The following is a 20,871-nucleotide window of genomic DNA, read 5'->3' on the forward strand; positions in this document are numbered from 1 at the left end:
GACCGTCGACTGCTGCACGACGGATCTGGGCCTCGGTAGGCCGCTGGCCTCGGCCCGGGCCTAGTAGGCCGCTGGCCTCGGCCCTTACAAGTAGGGAGAGTGGGGGGTGGTACATACTCTTCACTCTTGATATATAGTTACATTTATATATATTCCTACACTTAGCAGCCCGCTGCCTTAAGGTGCGTATGGAGGGTACCCCTTTTCAATTCTGCCCCAAGTGCAATCGCAAATACCCTTGGGTCGACAGGCACGCCACGTGCAATCTCTGCTTGCCGAGGGATCACCCCGAAGCGAACTGCAGAGCGTGTAGTAGGTTTAAACCTAAGACACTTAAGGACCGTTCGACAAAGCGTTGGGCCCACCACGCCAGGCAGGAGGCCATGGCAGCGGAGGGCGCCTTCAGCGATGGCAGCGACGCCGTACTTTCGGACGGCGAGGGCATTACGGCGTCGAAAGACAGCCGACGAGCGCAGGTCCCCGACCTCGGAAGGTCGTCCGGCAAGGCGGCTATGGGGAAGACCCCCGGCGACGCAAGCGCTACACACCTAACACACACTAAACACACTAAGACCAACCGGACCTCGACGACGTCGACTTCCCGGAAAGAGGCACAAAAAGAACGGTCCGACTCGGTGTCCTCTGGGCGCTCTCGATCGAGATCGCCTCACGACGCAAGGCAATCATCCACTCTTGCCAAGAGTGCCTCGCTACACACACTAACGGAAGTTCGATCGTCGGGAGACGAAGACGACTTCCACCCCCAGGCCGCGCTCCAAGATACCGAGACCGCGGTTAACATCAGTGAGGCCCCACGCCCGAAGCACACAGATACCTCTCCAGACCCTCGACGCCAGGCGTCGAAAGTCTCTGGGGCCCCCAAGGGACAGGGAAAACATTTTTCCACGCACGGAGAAGGGGGGAAACAGCGGAAAGCACAGCCTTCCACCCCTGTAAAGCCTAAGCAGACAAGCAAACACAAGTCTACCCTTGAAAATAAATCACCTGCTAAAGTAATACCCTGTTCCAGGGAATGGTCCAGTGAAGACATAGACAGGGTTATGTCTAGGATGTCTTCGTCGTGCAGCAGTCGACGGTCGATGCTAAGTGTAGGAATATATATAAATGTAACTATATATCAAGAGTGAAGAGTATGTACCACCCCAAGCCCCAGTTACTGACTCTCCAGTTGATAACCAGCCCCTCCTTAACGAGGTTCTCGCTCGAGCAGCGGAACACTTCCACATCGACACCCACGGTGTACAGGAGGAAAGGGACTTCGCGGAGGAGTTTGTAGGAGAGAGAAGACCGGTCGCCCAGACCATCCCTATCCTCAAATCCATCCAACGAAGAATAGATCCTTCCCTGGTGAATCCTAACCTCACCAGAGCTGTCAACCCCAGAATTGAAAAGATTTTCCGGGCAGCCCAGTCTGACCCTCTGTATATAAAGGGACATCTTAAACCAGATTCCCTAGTGGTGACCAACACTAGAAAGAGGGCTGGCACGCCCTTATCTTCATCAGAAGCTCCTCCCGACAAGGAGAGCAAAAAACTTTACGGGTTTGGCAGAAAGGTAGCCTCAACGTCCGCCTACCAAGCAAGGATTGCGAATTCCACCACCCTGTTGGCTAGTTACAATTGCCATCAATGGGAAGAAGTCGCGGCGCTCATTGCCTCTGCTCCAGAACCGTTAAAGGGCCAGCTGGCTCGGATCTCGGCAGAGGGGAGAGCCGTGTCTGGTTGCATTTTAAAAGCAACTTTCGACGCCGCTGACAACGCAGGGAGATTGATAGCAGAAGGTACTGTTATCAAGAGACATGCGTGGTTACGGCAGTCGGGATTCAAGACAGAAACCCAGGCTTCTTTAATAGACAAGCCAGTGGAACCCGACCTATTGTTTGGGAAAGCGGTCGAAGACGCACTTAAAAATGCCAAAGATGAATATGAGACTCTCAAATCCCTTGGCCAGCTTACCAACAAACCCCCTAACCAGAGGGGGAACAATAATTTTCGTCGCCCACGCGGCCAAAATTCACAAAGAGGCAACTATGCCCAGGGACAAGGTACACAATGGAATAACAACCAGCAGTCTACCCAGAGTTACGGCAGGGGTAACAAGAGAGGTCGTGGAAGAGGCAGAGGCAGCCCCAACAAGGGCGGGGGCACGCCTCCACCAAAACAGTGACGCTCAGTTCAGGGTCCCTTGCCACGCAACCCCAGTAGGGGGACGCATTTCCACCTTCACCCAGGCTTGGGAAGGGATCACCTCAGACAGATGGGTGCTGTCAACAGTATCCGCAGGATATTGTATAGAACTACTGCAGCGTCCCCGGAATCATCCTCCACGACAAAGAGTGCACTCCCTAGAGCATCAAAGGATCCTTCTCGAGGAGATCGCCATTCTGCTAGAAAAGGACGCGATAGAACTCGTCCCAGGACACCAGGTAAACAAGGGTATCTATTCAACTTACTTCCTTGTGCCAAAGAAAGATTTGACAATGCGCCCAGTATTGGACTTACGGCCTGCCAACAAATATGTCAAGCCCCAAAAATTCCGTATGACCACGCTACAAGAGGTAATCCCCCTCCTAAAAAAGGGGGATTACATGGCAACCTTGGATATGAAAGATGCTTATTTTCATATTTCCATGCTCCCAGCGCACAAAAAGTACTTGCGCTTCAAGGTGGACAGTCGCCACTACCAATTCAAGGTACTGCCCTTCGGGATAGCTTCAGCACCAAGGGTATTCACCAAGGTACTGGCGGTGGCGGCTGCACACCTACGCAGGGAAGCAATCCCGGTGTACCCTTATCTGGACGACTGGCTCATAACGGGGGAAACCCCAGGAATTTGCAGGTCAAACATTCAGAGGACTATCGACCTCCTCCACGAATTAGGCTTCTCCATCAACGAGAAAAAGTCAAGTCTGGTGCCAAGCACCTCAAAACAGTTTCTAGGAGCTATCCTAGATACTCAGAAAGGATTGACCTTCCCTTCGGAAGAGAGAATTCGGAATATACTTCTGCAAATTCCGCATTATCAGTCAGGTCAACAGATAACAGTACGCAAAGCTATGCGGTTACTGGGCATGATGGCGTCATGCATTTACCTGGTCCCCCACGCGCGTCTGCGCATGCGTCCCATGCAGGAATGGTTGGCGAAACAGTGGTCTCAGGCAAGTGGTCATTGGGACGATCTAGTGGTCGTTTCGCCAACACTCGTACAGAGCCTACACTGGTGGACAAGAGAGAATCTCGCAAAGGGGAAACCCTTTTACGATCCCGAAGTACAAGCCGTGGTGACTACAGATGCATGCCTGACTGGGTGGGGAGCTCACCATCTCCACCACACAGCTCAGGGTCTCTGGTCTCACTCAGTAGCCAAGAACCACATCAATCTGCTAGAGCTTCTGGCAGTATTCCGAGCGCTAAGGGCGTTCGAGCCCCATCTACTGAACTTGTCGGTGCAGATCAGGACGGACAGCACGACAGCCATGTTCTATCTGAACAAGCAAGGGGGGACTCGTTCGCCAAATCTGTCCAAGCTTGCCCAGAAAATATGGATATGGGCACTCAGACGGAACATCTTCCTGTCATCGCAACATGTTCCAGGGGAGCTCAATTCCCTAGCGGATGCTCTAAGCAGAAACTCCCTCCCAGAAGAACACGAATGGGTCCTTCACAGAGACGTAGTAGAAGATCTCTTCTCTCAGTGGGGTTTCCCCACTATAGACCTATTCGCCACAAGCGAAAACAAACAATGCCCAGGATTTGCATCCAGGTTCCCCCAGCCGGACTCCCAAGGGAATGCCCTGTGGATGAACTGGTCAGGGATGTTTGCGTACGCTTTTCCACCAACTCCTCTCATCAGGAAGGTGGTGTACAAGATGAACAAGGAATCTATGACGCTCATCCTAGTTGCTCCCATGTGGGCGAGACAACCATGGTTTCCACACCTACGCAGGATGGCGGTGTGCGAACCCATCAGACTCCCAGCCTGGTACAACCTACTGTCCCAGCAACAGGGTCAAACAGTGCATCAGGAACCCAACTCTATGAACCTAGCAGCATGGCTCCTGAAGTCATAGAGTTTGGACATCTCAAATTACCACAGAGGTGTATGGACATTCTAAAGGAGTCCAGGAAACCAAATACAAGGCACTGTTACTTTGATAAGTGGAAAAGATTCGTTATCTGGTGCCAGAATAAACAAATCAACCCGGTTGATTGCACTCCTTCCAACGTTGTGACATACATGCTCCACCTGCTGGATGCAGGGTTGGTTTTTAACTCGCTGAAAGTACACCTGGCAGCCCTCTCGGCTTACACCACATCCCATAACAAGGTCTCGTGGTGGAAAGTACCAGTGGTTAAAGCCTTCATGGAAGGAGTAAAGAGACTTCACCCTCCTATTTCGAACCCACCGCCAGGATGGGACCTCAACGTGGTGCTAGCTAAGCTCATGGGACCCCCATTCGAACCCATGCATAAAAGTAGTCTCAAACACCTGACTTATAAAACGGCCTTCTTAGTAGCCATTACCTCCATAAGAAGGGTCAGTGAAATTCAGGCTCTGTCAGTGCAGGATCCTTTCTTTACTATCCACAAGGACAAACTGGTTTTACGCACACACCCTAGGTTCTCACCTAAATTCATATCCAAGTTCCATGTAAACCAGTCCATCGAGCTTCCGGCTTTCTTCCAGAACCCGCAAAGCTCGGCTGAGGTGAAACTACACACCCTAGATGTGCGTAGGGCGGTCCTATACTATGTAAATAAAACCAGACCGCTAAGGAAAACAGATCAACTGTTTGTCTCCGTAGCTACAGGCAGAGAGGGGGATCGCGTCTCTAAGGGCGCTATCTCGAAGTGGATTATCAACTGTATACAGCTGTGTTACTCTCTTTCTGACAAGACTCTGCCTTTTACGCCAAGGGCCCACTCTACTAGAGGCATTGGTGCCACTCTGGCTTTCATTGCAAATGTTCCCCTCGACACCATTTGCAAAGCGGCTACTTGGAGCTCTATTCACACTTTTACTCAGCATTACTGCATTGACACTCATTCCAAGACAGATACACAAGTGGGACAAGCGGTTCTAAGACACCTGTTTGCTCATGACCCTTCTCACATCCCACCTCCTTCTTCTGGTACTGCTCGCTAATCTATGCACAGCATGTGATCTAAGCAGATTCCACAAGCCTCAGAAGGGATACATTACTCACCGTAATCGTATTTCTGATGCTTGTATCTGCTTAGATTCACATGCGACCCACCCTTCCTCCCCTCCGAGAGAAGGCGCATGATTGCTTGTAGTCTTACCTTTTCTGTCTATCTGCTTGGATTATCTGTACTCACGCTACTCCTCATGCTTCCTCATGTCAGAAAAAATACAATCTGAGGATCCTACACGCGTGAGGGATCTTGGGTACAGTGGACGTCACACTAGGGATAGTATTACTGGCACGCCTGTGTCGACGCCCATTTTCGACTTTCGAAAAACAAACTGTAATACTCCGCAGCTTCCACTAGATGTCGGCCTATGCACAGCATGTGAATCTAAGCAGATACAAGCATCAGAAATACGATTACGGTGAGTAATGTATCCCATATATGTTGTAATCTTCCTCATCCCTCCCCAGGTTTGGGTAACAATCCATTTGCATCCTAAACTCGTGATCATATTCGTGCCATGCATCGCCCCCAAAAGCTTTGTTAACCTTGAAAACCCTCTGCTCATATGCCACCAAAGCCATCCCCTCCTCCGGGTATTTCTGTAGTACTATTGTGGACAGTATGTGAAAAGCTTTAACCAATTCTCAAATGTCTGTTCTACCCCTGCTTTCTTGCTGCCCCCTTTTTCCTCTTCTTTTTTGTCATCTTTGGAGACATTGTAACCTCTTCTATGATACTCAGTGAAAGAATGTCTATAAATTCCTTACGACATATTTTAGTTTTTACTTTTTCGTCTATATGCCATGCCATTGTCTTCCTTCTCCTCCTATGCGTTTCTTTGCCCATTGATGCCCTACCGAATTTAGTCATCACCGGTCCCCCCTCCTTGTTGCCGGAGGTCTGCCCTTCTGTCTGGCCTGCCCCCTCTCCCGCGGCCTTGGGGGCTTCCCTCCCTGCCCTTGTGGTGTTTCTTTAACACACCCTTGCTTTGTGGATTCTTCCACCCCCATACCCGGCCCTGCGCCGCCCACTTTGTTGGCCTTCCCTTTTTTCCTTGCTCAACACATTCTTTTTTTTTTTAAGCCAGGCCTCTAAATATTCTGTTTCCTTGTCCCTACTGCTATATGTGCCTTTGTCTGTGTCTTCGTCTGATGACGACTGCCTGTTTCTTTCCCCCTTTTTCTCCTTTCCCCATTTCTTTTTGCTCTTGCTGCCCTTTTTGGGGGATTTGCCTGAAAAATTCATACATGAGCGTAACAATTTTAAAATACTTTTCTCAGTTTTGTTTTTCATAGTACCTTTTTGTCTTGGTCTTTCTTGCTCTTCTTCCTCGGGGCCCACTCTGCTACCTTGTCTGCCGCCTTCGATGTGCATGGTGTTTCTCCTTTCCTCTTCCGACCCTTTGGCAGTCTTGGCTGCTCTGCACCTCCAGACTCACTCCCACTGGTTTCCTCGATCAGCAGTGGGAATATTTATGTGTTCCGGTCTGAGCCCTGTTGTGTGTCTGACACCTATTGTGCCTCAAACTCGATCTCTGCCCACTCCTGGAGCTCTTTTGCTCTCTTGCGCTGCTCCTCTGCCATTTCATATGTGACCTCTGCACTGCTGTACCAGATCGGTATCTGTAGGCAGTGCACCTAGCGCCGTCTCTTTTTGCTTCGTGCGGCTGGACAAACTGGCTACAATGTTGCAACTCTGCCCGGGCTGAGTTCTGCTTTGCTGTTCTGGGTGCGTGCAACGGTAGGTCCATCAGCCGTCCCCTGCAACGCTTCTTTCCACCTCTTCAGCATTATGGTTGCTCACCACGGCAGCCCCCCAGCTGTCCCCAGCAACGCCTCTCTCTGCCTTTTCTGCGTTATGGTTGTGCGCCACGGCAGGTGCCCCAGCAGTTTCCAGCAACGCTGTTCTCTGCTTCTCTGCTTTTGCCTGGATTTTCCCATGCAAGGTGCTCACTACCTTCTTTTCCGCTCATGGGGGATTTTGCTGGATGTTGCCGGCACAGTGAGGATCTCACCAGGTTGTTCCTGCTCACAGGGGATTATGCTGGATGCTACTGGCCGAGGGAGGTGCTCACCAGTAACTAAAACGATGCTGCCACAATTAAGCTGCTCCCTTCTTCTCCTTCCTGCAACGTTCCCCGAACTTGGTGTGCTTGCTTTCTGACATGCCTTGCCCTTCCTGGGAGCCCTTTTTATTCCACACTTTCCTTTGTTATGCATCTGGGGGCCAGGCGCACTCCCTGGCCCCCTGTTGTTACCTATGGCACCTTACCCTTTGTCCTTTTCCCGGCCACCTTTCCTTGTTGCCATCGCAATCCTTGGTGATGGCGCCTCACAGCTGCCCTCCCCCTGGGAGAGCCCCCCCCACCTCCACCCTTTGCCTAACCCCCACGGCTCTCTATCTTACCATTCCTGCGGGACGGTTAGGGGCCTGTGGCCTAGACACACTCCTGGTCTCCTACAGTCTGCCCGCTACGTGGTGACGCAAGGCGTCCAATAAAGGCCCCACCCCTGCTCCGCGGAGCCAGTTCCGGGGCAGTGAAGCAAGCAAAGCATGTCCGCGTATCATTTAGCTCCTGCTGGAGCTGCGCCAGTGAGGCCTACCTCCGCGGGCCTCACCCTCCCTGTCTCCGGCCGCTGCATGGGCCGGGACAGAATATTACACTGGCGACGAGGAAACGTGTGACCAAAGGTACGCGCGCCATACAACAACAGCTGATCGCCGCACTCATTGATAGCATAATTTTTGGAAACTTGGTGGGGGGGGGGGCACAACAAAACCCCACCCACCCACAAAAAAAAAACATTCTCGGAGAAGGCACTCTCTCCACCGCGTGGCCACAGTCACTTCTCCCTGATCCCCTCACAACGTGGGATCAGGACGGACATGCAGCACAACGCTGGATCGTCCCCTACACGCAGCAGCCACACCAGGATCCATCTACCCTGCGTAGCAAGACCCCGTGAAGGGGAAGGCACTCCGTCTACGCCCTACACGCGAACACACGCACTAGGGAGACCGCAGACCCCCGCAGGGACACGCTAAGGTGAGGCACAGGGCCCCGCTTGTGGCAAAGTGAGACCCAATCCAGACCACCGGAACATCCACTCCCAGGGCTGGCACGCCATCCAGACTTGCCGCAAACCTATCAGTGTCCACACCGCAAGCCTGCTCACAAGGTGGCTCGTCGATAATGATATACCCTTTTGACCCATACATTGATCCTTCATCGGTTGGCCCCAGATGGCAACTATGGATTCAAAAATTTGAGATGGCATTGGAATGTAAAGATATCAATACGGCGAGAAAAATGAGATTGCACCTCTTGTTGAATGTGGGGGATGATGTGCTACGTATTTTCAATTCTCTGACAATTGATGATGGCCAAGACATCTACCAACAAGCAAAGGATGCCCTAACCGCCCATTTTCCCCCCAACTCAATCCAGATTATGAGACATTTATTTTCTGCACTACCATCCAATTGGAAGAGGAGACCTTAGATGTCTACCACACCCGACTAAGGAAATTGGCGATATCGTGCGAATTCATGGACATTGAGAAGGAAATACGGAGACAGCTCATCAACGGCATCCATTCGGAGAAACTGAGAAGGATGGTACTGAGTGAAAAGGGCATTTCGTTAACCCGAATCCTTGAGTTGGGTCGCCAGAGGGAACTGGCTCACGCCAGAGCAGCTCACATGGGCACCACCCTTCAAAAACTACAGCCAGCTCTCACAACAGCCACTGTAGCCCTGATCACGAATCGACAATCAACAAGGGATGAAACTGGCGGAAACTACACACATGCCAGATGGCAGCCTCGAATCCCGGTGTGGAGGACCGCGCCATGGACGTCGCAGCTGCCCGGCACAGGGGACCACATGCGGCACGTATGACAGGAAGGACCATCATGCCAAGGTATGCTGGTCATCAGGCGCCCAACAAAAACAAACACCGCAAACAGCCCAAGAAAAGAGTGGGGGCAAGAAAAAGAAACGGGCCAGCGCCCGCCAAGTGGAGACCACAACTTCATCCACTGATGAGGAAGGCAATGACGCAGCTGGAGCCCAACACGAATCTGTCAATGACCTATGGAAGAAAGGGAGGAAAGTCTATCTTGTGTCAGCCCTCAACCACGGGAACGACATGCCAAGAAAAAAACTCAGGAGACGCAAATGCCAGGTAGCAATCCAAAACCAGCAAGTTTTGATGACCATAGACACTGGCGCCTCTGTGAATGTGATGCCAATGACCACATTTAAAACACTACAGCCACAACCTGACCTGAAGGCAACGGACACTTTGCTGTTCGCATACGGGTGCAAAACCCCACTACCCATAGTTGGCAGGTTCCGCACCACTCTCAGCCACGGAGAAACAGGGCTACAATCCAAAATCTATGTGGTGAATGCGGGCATCGAATGCCTCCTGAGTGGAGATGCTGCAGAGGATTTGGGGCTAGTGAGTTTCATCTGCTAAGTGACGGACTCACAAGAAGTCGAGAGGGTCCTAGAGAAATACCCCAACCTGCTAAAAGGGATAGGATGCCTAAAGGGGAAGTTAATCAGGCTCCACATCAACGAATCGGTCCAACCAAGAGCTGTATGGCACAGAAGAACCCCGTTTCACATGCGCAAACAAGTGGAAAAGGAGCTCAGGGCTTTGGAGAAGGCAGGCATAATCGAAGAAGTGACTGGACCCACGCCCTGGGTCTCCCCCATGGTAGTCACCAAAAAGCCAAAACAACCTGGCAAGGTCCGAATCTGCATAGACATGTGCCTGCCAAACGCTGCATCAAGCGAGAGCGCCACATTACCCCGACTTTGGACGAAATAGTGGTTGACCTCACAGGGTCCAAGATATTTTCCAAGGTGGACCTCAATGCAGGCTAGCATCAGTTGAAGCTACACAGGGACTCCCGGATATATAACGACTTTTTCAACACACATTGGCCTGCGAAAGTACAAGCGCCTGAGTTTTGGAATCTCCTCGGCCGCTGAGGTTTTCCAACAAACAATTCAAAAAGTAATCCGTGGCATACCAGGTGTCCTAAATGTCAGTGATGTCATCTTGATCCACGTCAGCAACAGAGAAGAACACATCAAAAGACTGCACATGCTCCTCAACAGGTTAGAAGGGGCAGGACTAACTATTCACAAAGAAAAATGTGAATTCCTAAGAAACGAGATATCCTTCTTTGGCTATATCTTCAGCAGTACAGGCATCTCAGCGGACCCCCAGAAGGTCGCAGGCATCCAGGACGCTAACCCACCCACCACGCCAACTGAGGTGCGCAGTTATTTAGGTATAGCTACGTACTGTGGGAGATTCATCCCAAATCTGGCCACACTGTCGGAACCCCTTGGAGAACTTACCAAAGCCAACACAAAGTGGGAATGGAAACATGCCTGCCAACAAGCATTTGAACACATAAAGGCGTCACTGTCAGCAGACACTACGATGGCTTACTATGACACCACGCTCCCAACAGAACTGTATGTAGACGCTAGCCCAGTGGGCCTAGGGGCCATCCTCACACAGGTGATGAAGGCGGGGGAGCAACGGCCGATTGCATATGCCTCCAGAGCACGAACACCGACAGAGCAACGATATTCCCACATTGAAAAAGAGGCGATAGCGGTGCTATGGCGGTGTCGCCACTTCCACCTCTACATGTATGGCAGAAAATGTACAACATACACGGACCACAAACCGTTGCTGCCCATATTCATGGGCACATCCTCCCACCCGCCGGCTCGGATCGCCAAATGGCTACTGCAACTCCAACAATACAACTTTCAACTGGCATACCAGCCTGGCAGTGGAAATCCAGCAGATTTATTGTCAAGGCACCCGAGAGCGGCGACACCACAGGAAATCCATGTGGCAGAGGAGACAGAGGAGCATATCTGCCAGGTAGTGCAAACCATGAGGCAGAGGGCCATCAGCCTGGACAACATTGTGGAAGAAACACACAAAGACCTGCGTTGCAACCTGATAAAGGACACTATCATATCAGGGGAATCAAGTCATTCCTGAGAAACACCCACAACAAGACAGCAGAGGCAAAGAATTTCCTCACAGGGACCTTCACCATCCGACAGGACCTCTCGATCACGGAACAAGGACTACTACTCAGGGGAAACCGAATCATCATTCCCCCAAGCCTCCAGGACAGAATAGTGGCGTTAGCACATGAGGGCCACCAAGGAATGGTACGGACAAACGCTCGGATCAGGCATCGAGTGTGGTTCCCCCCGATAGACGACAAGGTCGAAAGACTGATAAACACCTGCTTAGCATGCCAAATAACCAGAGCTCCACCCGACCCAGAACCAATCCAGTCGGCTGCTCGAGGGCTTGGTAGATGGGACGCAATAAGCATCGATTTTTGCAAACTACAAGAAGGCCTCTACCTACTAGTGGCTATAGATGACCATTTGCGCTATCCAGAGGTCGAGATCGTCAACTCCACGGCAGCAGAGGTGGTCATCCCTGCGATTGAAAAAATGTTCGCAATGCACGGACTGCCAACGAGGATCAGGAGCGACAATGGCCCACCGTTTCAAGGGGAGGAGTTCAAGCAATACCTCCAAGAGCTCAACATACGCTACCACCACATCATGCCAAGATGGCCACAGGTGAATGGTGATGTGGAACGATTTATGAGGACACTCAACAAGGTCCTGCGACTGTCAAGGGTCAATGCTAGCCGATAGGCAGGTCGATCTCTATCGGTTCCTGCAAGTCACACCTCACAGCACGACTGGCGTCCCGCCGGCAGACCTGATGTTTGGCAGTGTAATAAATTCCTCCATACCACATCACCCCAGCAGAAGCCCGGACATGATCGACAAAGAGCGGACAGAAGCAAAAAGGACTGGAACCAACGACCACATGAGCGTCACGAGATAGGCTAAACAATCCAACCACCGGGTGGGCGACCAGGTGGTTATGATGCGGAATCCATCGAGGTCCAAGCTGGACACTCGCTATGAGGCAGCCCCGTGGACAATCAGCAAACGACAAGGAACTATGATAACGGTACAAAGAGGACATAAACAAGTGATGAGAAATACGTTGTGGTTTAAGGCTGTGCCAAGAAAGCGGTGGACTGACGGTGATGGAGAACCCGAGAACCCGCAGGGCAGAGATGACACAGATGACGGAACCCGGGAGCTGTTGAGTGAACCAGAAATGGGTGTACCGGACATTGAAGGTGAGACACCCATGGAGACAGTGGTGCCTAGTTCCAGGGGAGGGAAATATATAATTTGAGAACCGCCACCAGGCCGCCAACCCGGCACAAAGACTATGAATGGTAGACAACCCCACAATGACTCTAAGGGGGGGGGGGTTTCCCCGTTTAGTTTAAGAGTTTAAATGTATGTCACATGTCATTTGGTTCAAGTTGAAATAAAGGAGGAATGTTATGTCCGCCTTGCGTCCCGCTACGCGGTGAGGCAAGGCGTCCAGTAAAGGCCCCGCTCCGCGGAGGCAGTTCCGGGGCAGTCAAGCAAGCGAAGCGTGGCCGTGTATCATTTAGCTCCTGCTGGAGCTGCGCCAGTGAGGCCTACCTCCGCGGGCCTCACCCTCCCTGTCTCCGGCCACTGCATGGGCCGGGACAGAATATTACAGTGGGAAGGCGCCGCTAGTACGACGCAACACTGGCGATGAGGAAGTTGCCGTTTTGTTGAGATTTCCAACGACTGATATGCCGCTCATCTGCCTGCTGCGCCCGCTATGCGACGTACCTCCGACCCGACGTTACTGTTTGTTGGAAAGCAGTTGGGAGCGCTTTATGGAGTCCGCGCTGCACACCGGATGCCAGCGTTTGCTCACAATGTGGTCTGCAGTGCTGGCGCTGCCCCCATTATTCACCCGGGCCGCTGACGGTGAAATAGTGAATACATATCACACATAGCCCTGATTCATCGTACTAGAGATCACAGAGCACTCTAGGAACCTCGAGTACGAAAATAAAAATTCAAACAAAGCAGGGGAAAACGTATGAAAAGTGCTCTCAGCCAAAAATGCCCCTTTTCAATTTTTTTGTTTTGTTTTCTCAAAGGGAAGTACTTTCCATGCCTTCACATGGCACATGCTGAGTGTTGGTGCATCACAGGTGACAAAACCCTGGGGCAGCCCACATGCGAGGCATGTGCAAGGCGGAACACTCCATAAATTACTGGTTAAAAAAGGGTCACAGCCAATAAGAGGGCGAGACAGAGGAATTTTTACACAGCCTTGTGACCACAGCCACACCCGTCTCCATGTCCCTAGATGACATCGAAGAAGCGTCAGTAGGAGACGCATGTTTTCACCTGCTGCAAACGGCAGGAAACAGTGGCAAGTGGAAAAGGGTGCTTTAGAAGTTGGACGGGCGCACATGTGAGACTTGTCAAGCGCACAAACAGATGTGGCGCATACAAGATAAACTGACATTCATGGAAGATGGTTTCAGTCCTCAGAGGGTGAAACATTGTCATCCTGGCGAGCTTAACACTACATGTGCTGGAGCTAGCCCACAAAGGCCATCAAGGTGTGATCACGGTCTCTGACGGCCATGGCACGGTCACGAGGAACTCCAGCTTCTTTCGTAAATTGAAAACGTCACCTATGCAGAGTGGGAACAGGGAGGCAAGTTTAGATTCTCTGCTGAGATGGCCAGGAATTGACAGTGAGGAGTCGGATCACGGAGGCCCCCTGACTAGCAGGGATGAAGATGTCGACGCAGATCAAGGAGGAGGCGCTCTGATGCACGAATCAAGTCCCGTAGAAGAAGGAGAAAGGCCTTACCCTATGCAGGAGCACCACTGGCAGCTGACCTACCTACAGGATTTAGACCTAGGTCTCCCATGACCAGAATGACCTACAGGTTGACGCTGTTGTCACATCCACATGTTGTATGATGCGCTTTGTTTGATTATGAAAAAGGAAGAGTGTTACGTATGGCCCTCTAAGGGCACTGGTGGTACAGGACGTCATCACCTGCTGCCTATAAAAGGGGCTGCCAGGGCCACGATCTTCAGCGTGAGCATCAGAGCCCGAGACAGTAATACAGTCTCGGTGTGTTCATTTCAAGTAAGGGCAGGCTGCACCAGGGCATGCCCGATACAACCCAACCCAACATGCATGGAGGTGGGCCTTTGGGATGAGTCGTTGGTCACCACCTTCTCTGTGTCAACGATAACTTGGAGGGGAGCCATGGAACCCTGCCATAAAAGGTGTTTGTGTATATGGGAGGAAATGTTTTGGGGAATATATGTGTGTGCATGCATGGATACGTGTGCATGTGAATTCTCACATGTGCTTATGTGAAGGGGCAACGAGCTCCCCTACAGGCCTGCTTCTAGAACAATGGCTTTTTAACCCAGTTACATCCAAAAATTGAATGGTTAAAGGAACCCTTTTTTGACAAAATAGAAGTTTCAAATTCCTTGTGGGGGCACCACCGTTAACCCACCCACTGAGTGGGTTAAGGTTTCCTTTCTGCGCTGGTTCACCAGATAGGGAACAATATTTATACTCCACTATTTAAAGATTTTGAGTAACCGGGCATAGCCAAAGCTAATGTCTTAGAACACAAACTTTCATGAAGGGTCTGCAGTGAGCATTGTCTTTTGCCATAAATAGAAAATGTTCTGAATGCCAGATTGTTGTCTCCTGCGTTTACGATATTCTTAAGGAGCAAGTGTTTTCTTCAAAATGGGCATATTTGATGTATTGTTTTCTTTATAGGCAATTGAAACTGGACAAAACCGCGGCAATACACTTATGAAACGGTTTGCCCGAACCCAGGCAGTCATCGACCAGTCTGATATGTACACTCATGTACTTTCAGTCTTTACTGAAAAGAAGGTATGTACGTTTCATGTGCATCCTTGATATGCATGCTAACATGTTTTTTTTTCGGGTTGAATACATTTTCTGGGAATTATACCTAGAAGGGTTGAGGATAGTCCCCTCTCGATACGATTGTACTGTACATATTGAAATTACGTATGGGAACAGTTTAATAAGATTTCCTTACACGTTTGAATAACTGAGTCTTGACCATATATGTAGAAGTAGGCAAATGACCCTTACTTTGTAATCCCTACAAAGTGTCCCAGAGTTTTAATCGTCAATTGTATGTCTGCACTTGGATATTTGCTAATTTAGTTCACAGGTTCTACACTCGTGTAGCCCCTTGATCTGCTTTCTATACATTTTCATAGGCATATTCAGTAGGTGGTGTTCCTCTTCTTTTCAACTCCTAAGTCTGTTGCCTTTAGTGTTTAGCACCTTTTAACATAGCGAGTACTTTTATCAGTTGAGGAACTGTCAGTTGTTTACATTATGCATTTTTGATATTGATATATATATATATTTTGATATTTTGATTTCACCTCCAATTTAATTGTCTAATGAGACCTTATCACCAGGATGTTGCTGTGTGCACATTGTCTGTGCATTATGCCTGTTCCCCATAATGCCGTTATGTTAGCTAGCCATCCTGAATAACTCCTTAACTACAATAACGTTACCGTTCAGCCTACCTTCGCCTATCAGCCATGGTCAGCATTCACCTCACTTACACAAGTTTAACCATCTTGTAACCAGCCTCTTCTAGGTAGTTTTGTGAAGCCAACCTTGTGTCACAACCTGACAGTACTGTGGAGATTAGCATTTACCACTTCCAGACAGCAATGCCACCAACCACCCCTTCTACAATGTCCCCCCCCCTGCATACATCTCTCAAACTCTAGCCAAGCACAACCATACCTCTATGGCACAGCGGGGGGCGCACTTTACTGCACTGCAATGGCAACGCATTCCACACATAGCCCTGCACGGCAGCACATGACGGCTACCAACCGTGGTGTACACTTCAGCTCAGTGAGCAATGTGGGCCGAGCTGGTGCTGCCAGCAGCACATTGCGGCTCCCTTGCACTTTCTTCCCGATCGGCCCTACTGGCTCACCCTGCCCTCTTGCTTTTCAGATCTGCCGGAGCACCAGGGACCACTTCGGTGGTGATGGTGCACGGTGTCCAACAGGACATCACAACTCTCACTTTCCTATTCCCACTACATCCTACTAACCCCCATCCACCCTTTTTTTTCACTCCCTCCTTTTCAGATCCACCAGAGCACCTGAGGCACACCCTGGTGGTGACGGTGCGCGGTACATACCTTTAACATTAAAATGTTTTTCTTTCTTTTTTTATTAAACTTTGAACTCTTCTCATGAATTTCAGTTTGATACATGCATATGTCAAGCAAACACAGTCATAAATGCAATGATCTTTGGCTGAAGCATTTACTTGCTTTAGTTTGGTAATAAAGGAGGCTAGACCTTGCATGTTCATTGTGAGGCCTGGGCCCTCATGGTGGGCGGCAGCAGTGTGACAATTTGCCCTGGTTCTCCCGGCATAAACAGGATCTCGCAGACACTGTGAAGTGAGCACTATTTTTCATTAGATTTTGTAGCCTGGCCTTACCATCCATCTAGAGCGTTGCATATCACATGGCACCTGGAGCTGCTTGTAATTTCTTCCTGCTGTCTCCCATTCAGTTGTTGATTTCGTTCAATTCCCCAAGGCCCTTGTTGAACCCTTTTGCTGGACCATTCTCTTCTCATGAACAGCAGACTTGAAAGGGTGGAGAGGAAGGGGGCACAATTCAATAGAGTAAAATTCCTGGTATCCACAGCTGCTTGCCGCCATATAATCTGGGACCAAGCTTTTGCTTCAGAGGTCTCCTTTACTTTTCAAATGTAGAAGTTCATCGCCTCTATTTCTACGCAAAAGTATGATTTGTTTCACCAAATTTGTCCCATTCTAAAATTGTAATTCACTAAGTGTTTGTTTCCTTGCATTTGACATTTGACTTCGTAGAATGACACAGATGCAAACTGTTGGGCTAATTTCTAATCTTAAAGTCAACTCTGCTTGTTTTGTCTAACATTTCTCTGTAAACTTTTATATATATTGTCAGTTTCCCTTATGAGCCCCAGTTGCTTAACAGAAAAATCAAACAAATGATAGGCTACAACGTTTGGTGGGTGGGGATTTTCCCTGGAGGATGGGTCTTCATTTGTGACAAGACCAGTGTCCTGGCCCTGTCAAGAGGGGGAGCAAACCCCACTCAGCCGGCGGTGGGTGGCCTTCCAGGGAGAAATCCAAAGTCAATCCTACCTCTGAGGTGAAGAATCGCAGTTAAGAGGAGCCCAATTTCTGCCCCCTGTGACGAATCCTTGGATGTCGTCCCTTCTTATGGGGCCAGGGCGGTGTGGCCACAGTCCAATAATCCCCATGGAACCCCTTATGCGACAAGGGCGACACCTCGGGGAGAACGTGATATACACCCATCCCAACCTCCCTTAGGATGCAAGGAGTAATAAAGTACACTCCACAGAACCAACACGAATGATCTAGTCATTATGGACAATTAATGGCAATGTGTGCTTTAAAAAGAAAGGACAGACTAGCCTTGCTGACAAGCCATCCCTGGAGGTGCCGTGAAGTACAAGGAAGCTGGAGTAGGAGAACGGACTGGGACATCGCGAGAAGGGAAAGCGACTCCAGAGGCAGTCTAGTGTCAAACGGACACGAAGGAGAGAAGGCAGAAGATAGGGGAGTGAGGGACGTGGAAAACAGCAGAACAGCTGCCAGGAGGGACGCTGCCCCTGCGGAGCTGCCTCAGAGAGAAGGCAGGCAAACAATAGCATGGAAACCTCACGGCTGACTGCCGGCACCCAAAGAGCCCTGACAACACTGCAGACCAGAGAAAAAGGTATGCAGGCTACAGGGGAGGCGCAGAGGGCCCAAGCCAGTTGAACAAAAGTGGGCAAACACTGGAAAGCCTGTGTGCAGTGTCTGGGACACCAAGGCAATAACTATATCGGACTGTAAAGGCATCAAGGGTGCTCATCATAGTCGCAGTACCTGGCAGGAGAGTATACCAGGTAGACTACCCGAAGCAACAGGATATGCAAGTCTGGGACCTGCACCCATAAAACAATACCAATGCATCAACAGTGCTCATCATAGCCGCAGTACCTGGTAGGAGAGTATACCAGGTGGAGCAAGTACACAAGTAGTGGTTTATCATTGCAGTACCTGGTAGTAAAACAACTCGGGTATTCAATCACCAACAAAAACAAAGCAGCAAGAAAAGACCAAATACTTCTTCTTCAGTACAAGTTTGGCAGAGGAAGAATAAACCAGGGGGGAGGGAGTCATCCCCACTGGCAGTTGTGAACATTGAAAAGGGCGAAGAAACCAGTGAGCGGGAGTCATCCCGTCTGGTAGTTGTGAGCATTGAAAAGGAAGACGAAACCAGGGGGGAGATTGTCATCCCCTCTGGTAGTTGTGAACACTGGAAGAAGGCCAGGGAACGAAAAGCCCTTTTTCCTGACAATCTTATGTCAAACTGGCAAAATCCCTGTCCAGAAGGAGGGAGGAATCCTTCTGGACCTCATAGAGACATTATTCTTAGTTGAATAGAAGTGTTAGGGACAGAAGCAGGTTTTGACACGACAGTGAACTTTTATGATTTGGTGGACCATCCTGAAATTCCGGTAGTTTATCATTTGAGGTTGGGAAACCACTCTTGGCTTTAGGGATAGCTAGGTTTTCCCCATTTTCGTTTATATTAATAAAGGTCTATAGCAACCAGCATGCCACCTTTGTGTCAGAGCCCTTCTTCTGCACCCTTACACACCCCACCCACATGCCAGTATTTATCAATGCAGTACTGAATTGCATCGCCCAGCACCAATAATTTTGAACCAATATGCTGGTAGAATGTTCTCTTCTAATTTAACAAATACAGAGAACCATGAATTGCAACAGAAAAAAGATGCCGCAGCGACGTACACGCAGACCGGGAAACATCCCGGGGAATGAGAGCAACTGCAATCCCTGTAAACAACCCCTTACATGCAACTCTGGCTGTCTGCAGTACTGGAAGAGCCAGGACCAGAGCTAGAGCTCATAGGCAGCTAGGCAGTGAACCGCAAAGCACATAGCAGTCATGAGACACCTCGAAAGGAGCCCCTTGCGGGGCCCCTCGACCACCAGAAAGGTGGTTGGAAACCCCAATAGGAACTTCACGTACCTTAGGGAAAGCCAAGAAGGAGCCCCGTGACACGAACTGGCACAATGTGCAGTGCGTGCCGCCATTGTTGTTACACAGCAGTCCCACATGCAGAAAAGAGGTGGCGCTCAACCCACCATTTAAAGCCAATATCATTTGTAAAATCTTCTGCACAGGAAAGTCGGGGCTCAATTGGTTAGGGACAGACTACCAACCAGGAGACCAGGAGGAGTGCATGATAGTCCCCAGGAAGCAGGAAGTAGTGGGCTATTCAGGTGAGGTCAGAGGAGGAACAGGTGGAAGACAGTGAGATTAGCAGGACGAAGTAAGCGGCAGCAGCAGAGTGTGGAGACGAGTTCTGGAGATGAGGAATTGGTTAGTGAGTGCAAATGGTAATATGTTGTGAGAAAGAATAATGCGTATGATTAGGTGAGGTAGTGTAAGGAGTGAATGGGAAGTGTTTGTTACTGAGTAAAAGGGGTGTGTGTGTGTGTATGTAGGAGACGGTGGAGTTGTAGTATGGAGGAAGGAGTAGTAGAGTGGAGAAGGCTGTATAGTGTGGAAGAGGGAGTTGTAGTGTGGTGGAGGAGGGAGTAGTAATGTGGTGGAGGAATAAGTAACATTAAAGGGTGGAAGCGAGACCTACAAAGAATGTGAGACATCAGAAGGATTGAAAAGAAGTAGGAAGCGTGTATAGGTGAGTGGATTTGGAGAGTAGAGACAGGGAAAGGAGATTGTGAACATGCTATACAGAAGACAGAGTCTGGAGGAGTGTCTGTAAGACGCAACCACCTACCCAGTAGAACACTTACCACTGGCTAGATAGAGACAGTCTTAGGAAGTCCTTGAGGGGAGACTAGAGAGAGATGGAACCTTGCCTTTAGGTCCTTGCACACAGGCTAAGTCAGATCTTTGACAGTAGTAGTCCGTATTCACTATCTACTGACTAGGTACCTTTTAAGATGAGAGAGAGGAAGGTGGCCCTAGGGCCCATTGGAAAAAAAACAATAAAAACCCTTGAGCCGTCTATGATGCTTTGAATAATTCTTGTGCCATCTGTGACCCGTGGTGTCATCATGAGACCCTACAGACCCTGACACAGAGGTCTCCCCTTGCCATCCAATATGCTAATGGTGGTGTGACTAACTAAAACAGCCTGAAACTCCATGACATGAGTGTTAGCCCAGGAACTGCAGGGTGTGACTTGTACGGGGACAAGGAAGTAATCCCTCCCAGATAACATTGTGATGGAATTTGGGGAATTTGTCAAACAACAGCCCAGTGAGAATTCGAGGTAAACTTTTGGAAGACTTTTTTTATTTATTTTTTAAACAATTTTATTAGTTTTATCACCAATCAACAACAAAAACAAACATTGCAATATATATTCTCACATTTGACAATTCGGCATATGTCATTCATTCTTCCAGAGGGGGAACCACCCCTTTTGAGGCGAGGGAGGTGAACCCGCTCAGGAAAACCCTCCCTAGGGGTTTGGGAAAGTGGCCCCTCATTGGGAGTGCTCCCCTTTAGGGTACAAGGATTCCCATTTCCATGGGGGACTAAGGTATTATCTGCCTATATGGGTAAGAAATGCTGACAATGCA

At 49.8% G+C, this 20,871-nt stretch overlaps 1 protein-coding gene across 4 annotated transcripts in view; it reads left to right on the top strand.

Annotated features, from left to right (window-relative positions):
* RMC1 (regulator of MON1-CCZ1) overlaps window positions 1–20,871 on the top strand; it is a 1,737,150-nt gene that overhangs the window by 1,258,034 nt on the left and 458,245 nt on the right. For all 4 annotated transcript variants that reach the window (XM_069620905.1, XM_069620903.1, XM_069620904.1 and 1 more), the window contains one exon: window positions 14,923–15,042. In XM_069620905.1, coding sequence (XP_069477006.1) covers window positions 14,923–15,042 — 120 coding nt within the window. The remainder of the gene's footprint in view (window positions 1–14,922; window positions 15,043–20,871) is intronic.

Source organism: Ambystoma mexicanum, chromosome 5q (genome assembly GCF_040938575.1).
Source record: "Ambystoma mexicanum isolate Mex_15411 chromosome 5q, UKY_AmexF1_1, whole genome shotgun sequence".
In the NCBI taxonomy this organism is placed as follows: Eukaryota; Metazoa; Chordata; class Amphibia; order Caudata; family Ambystomatidae; genus Ambystoma; species Ambystoma mexicanum.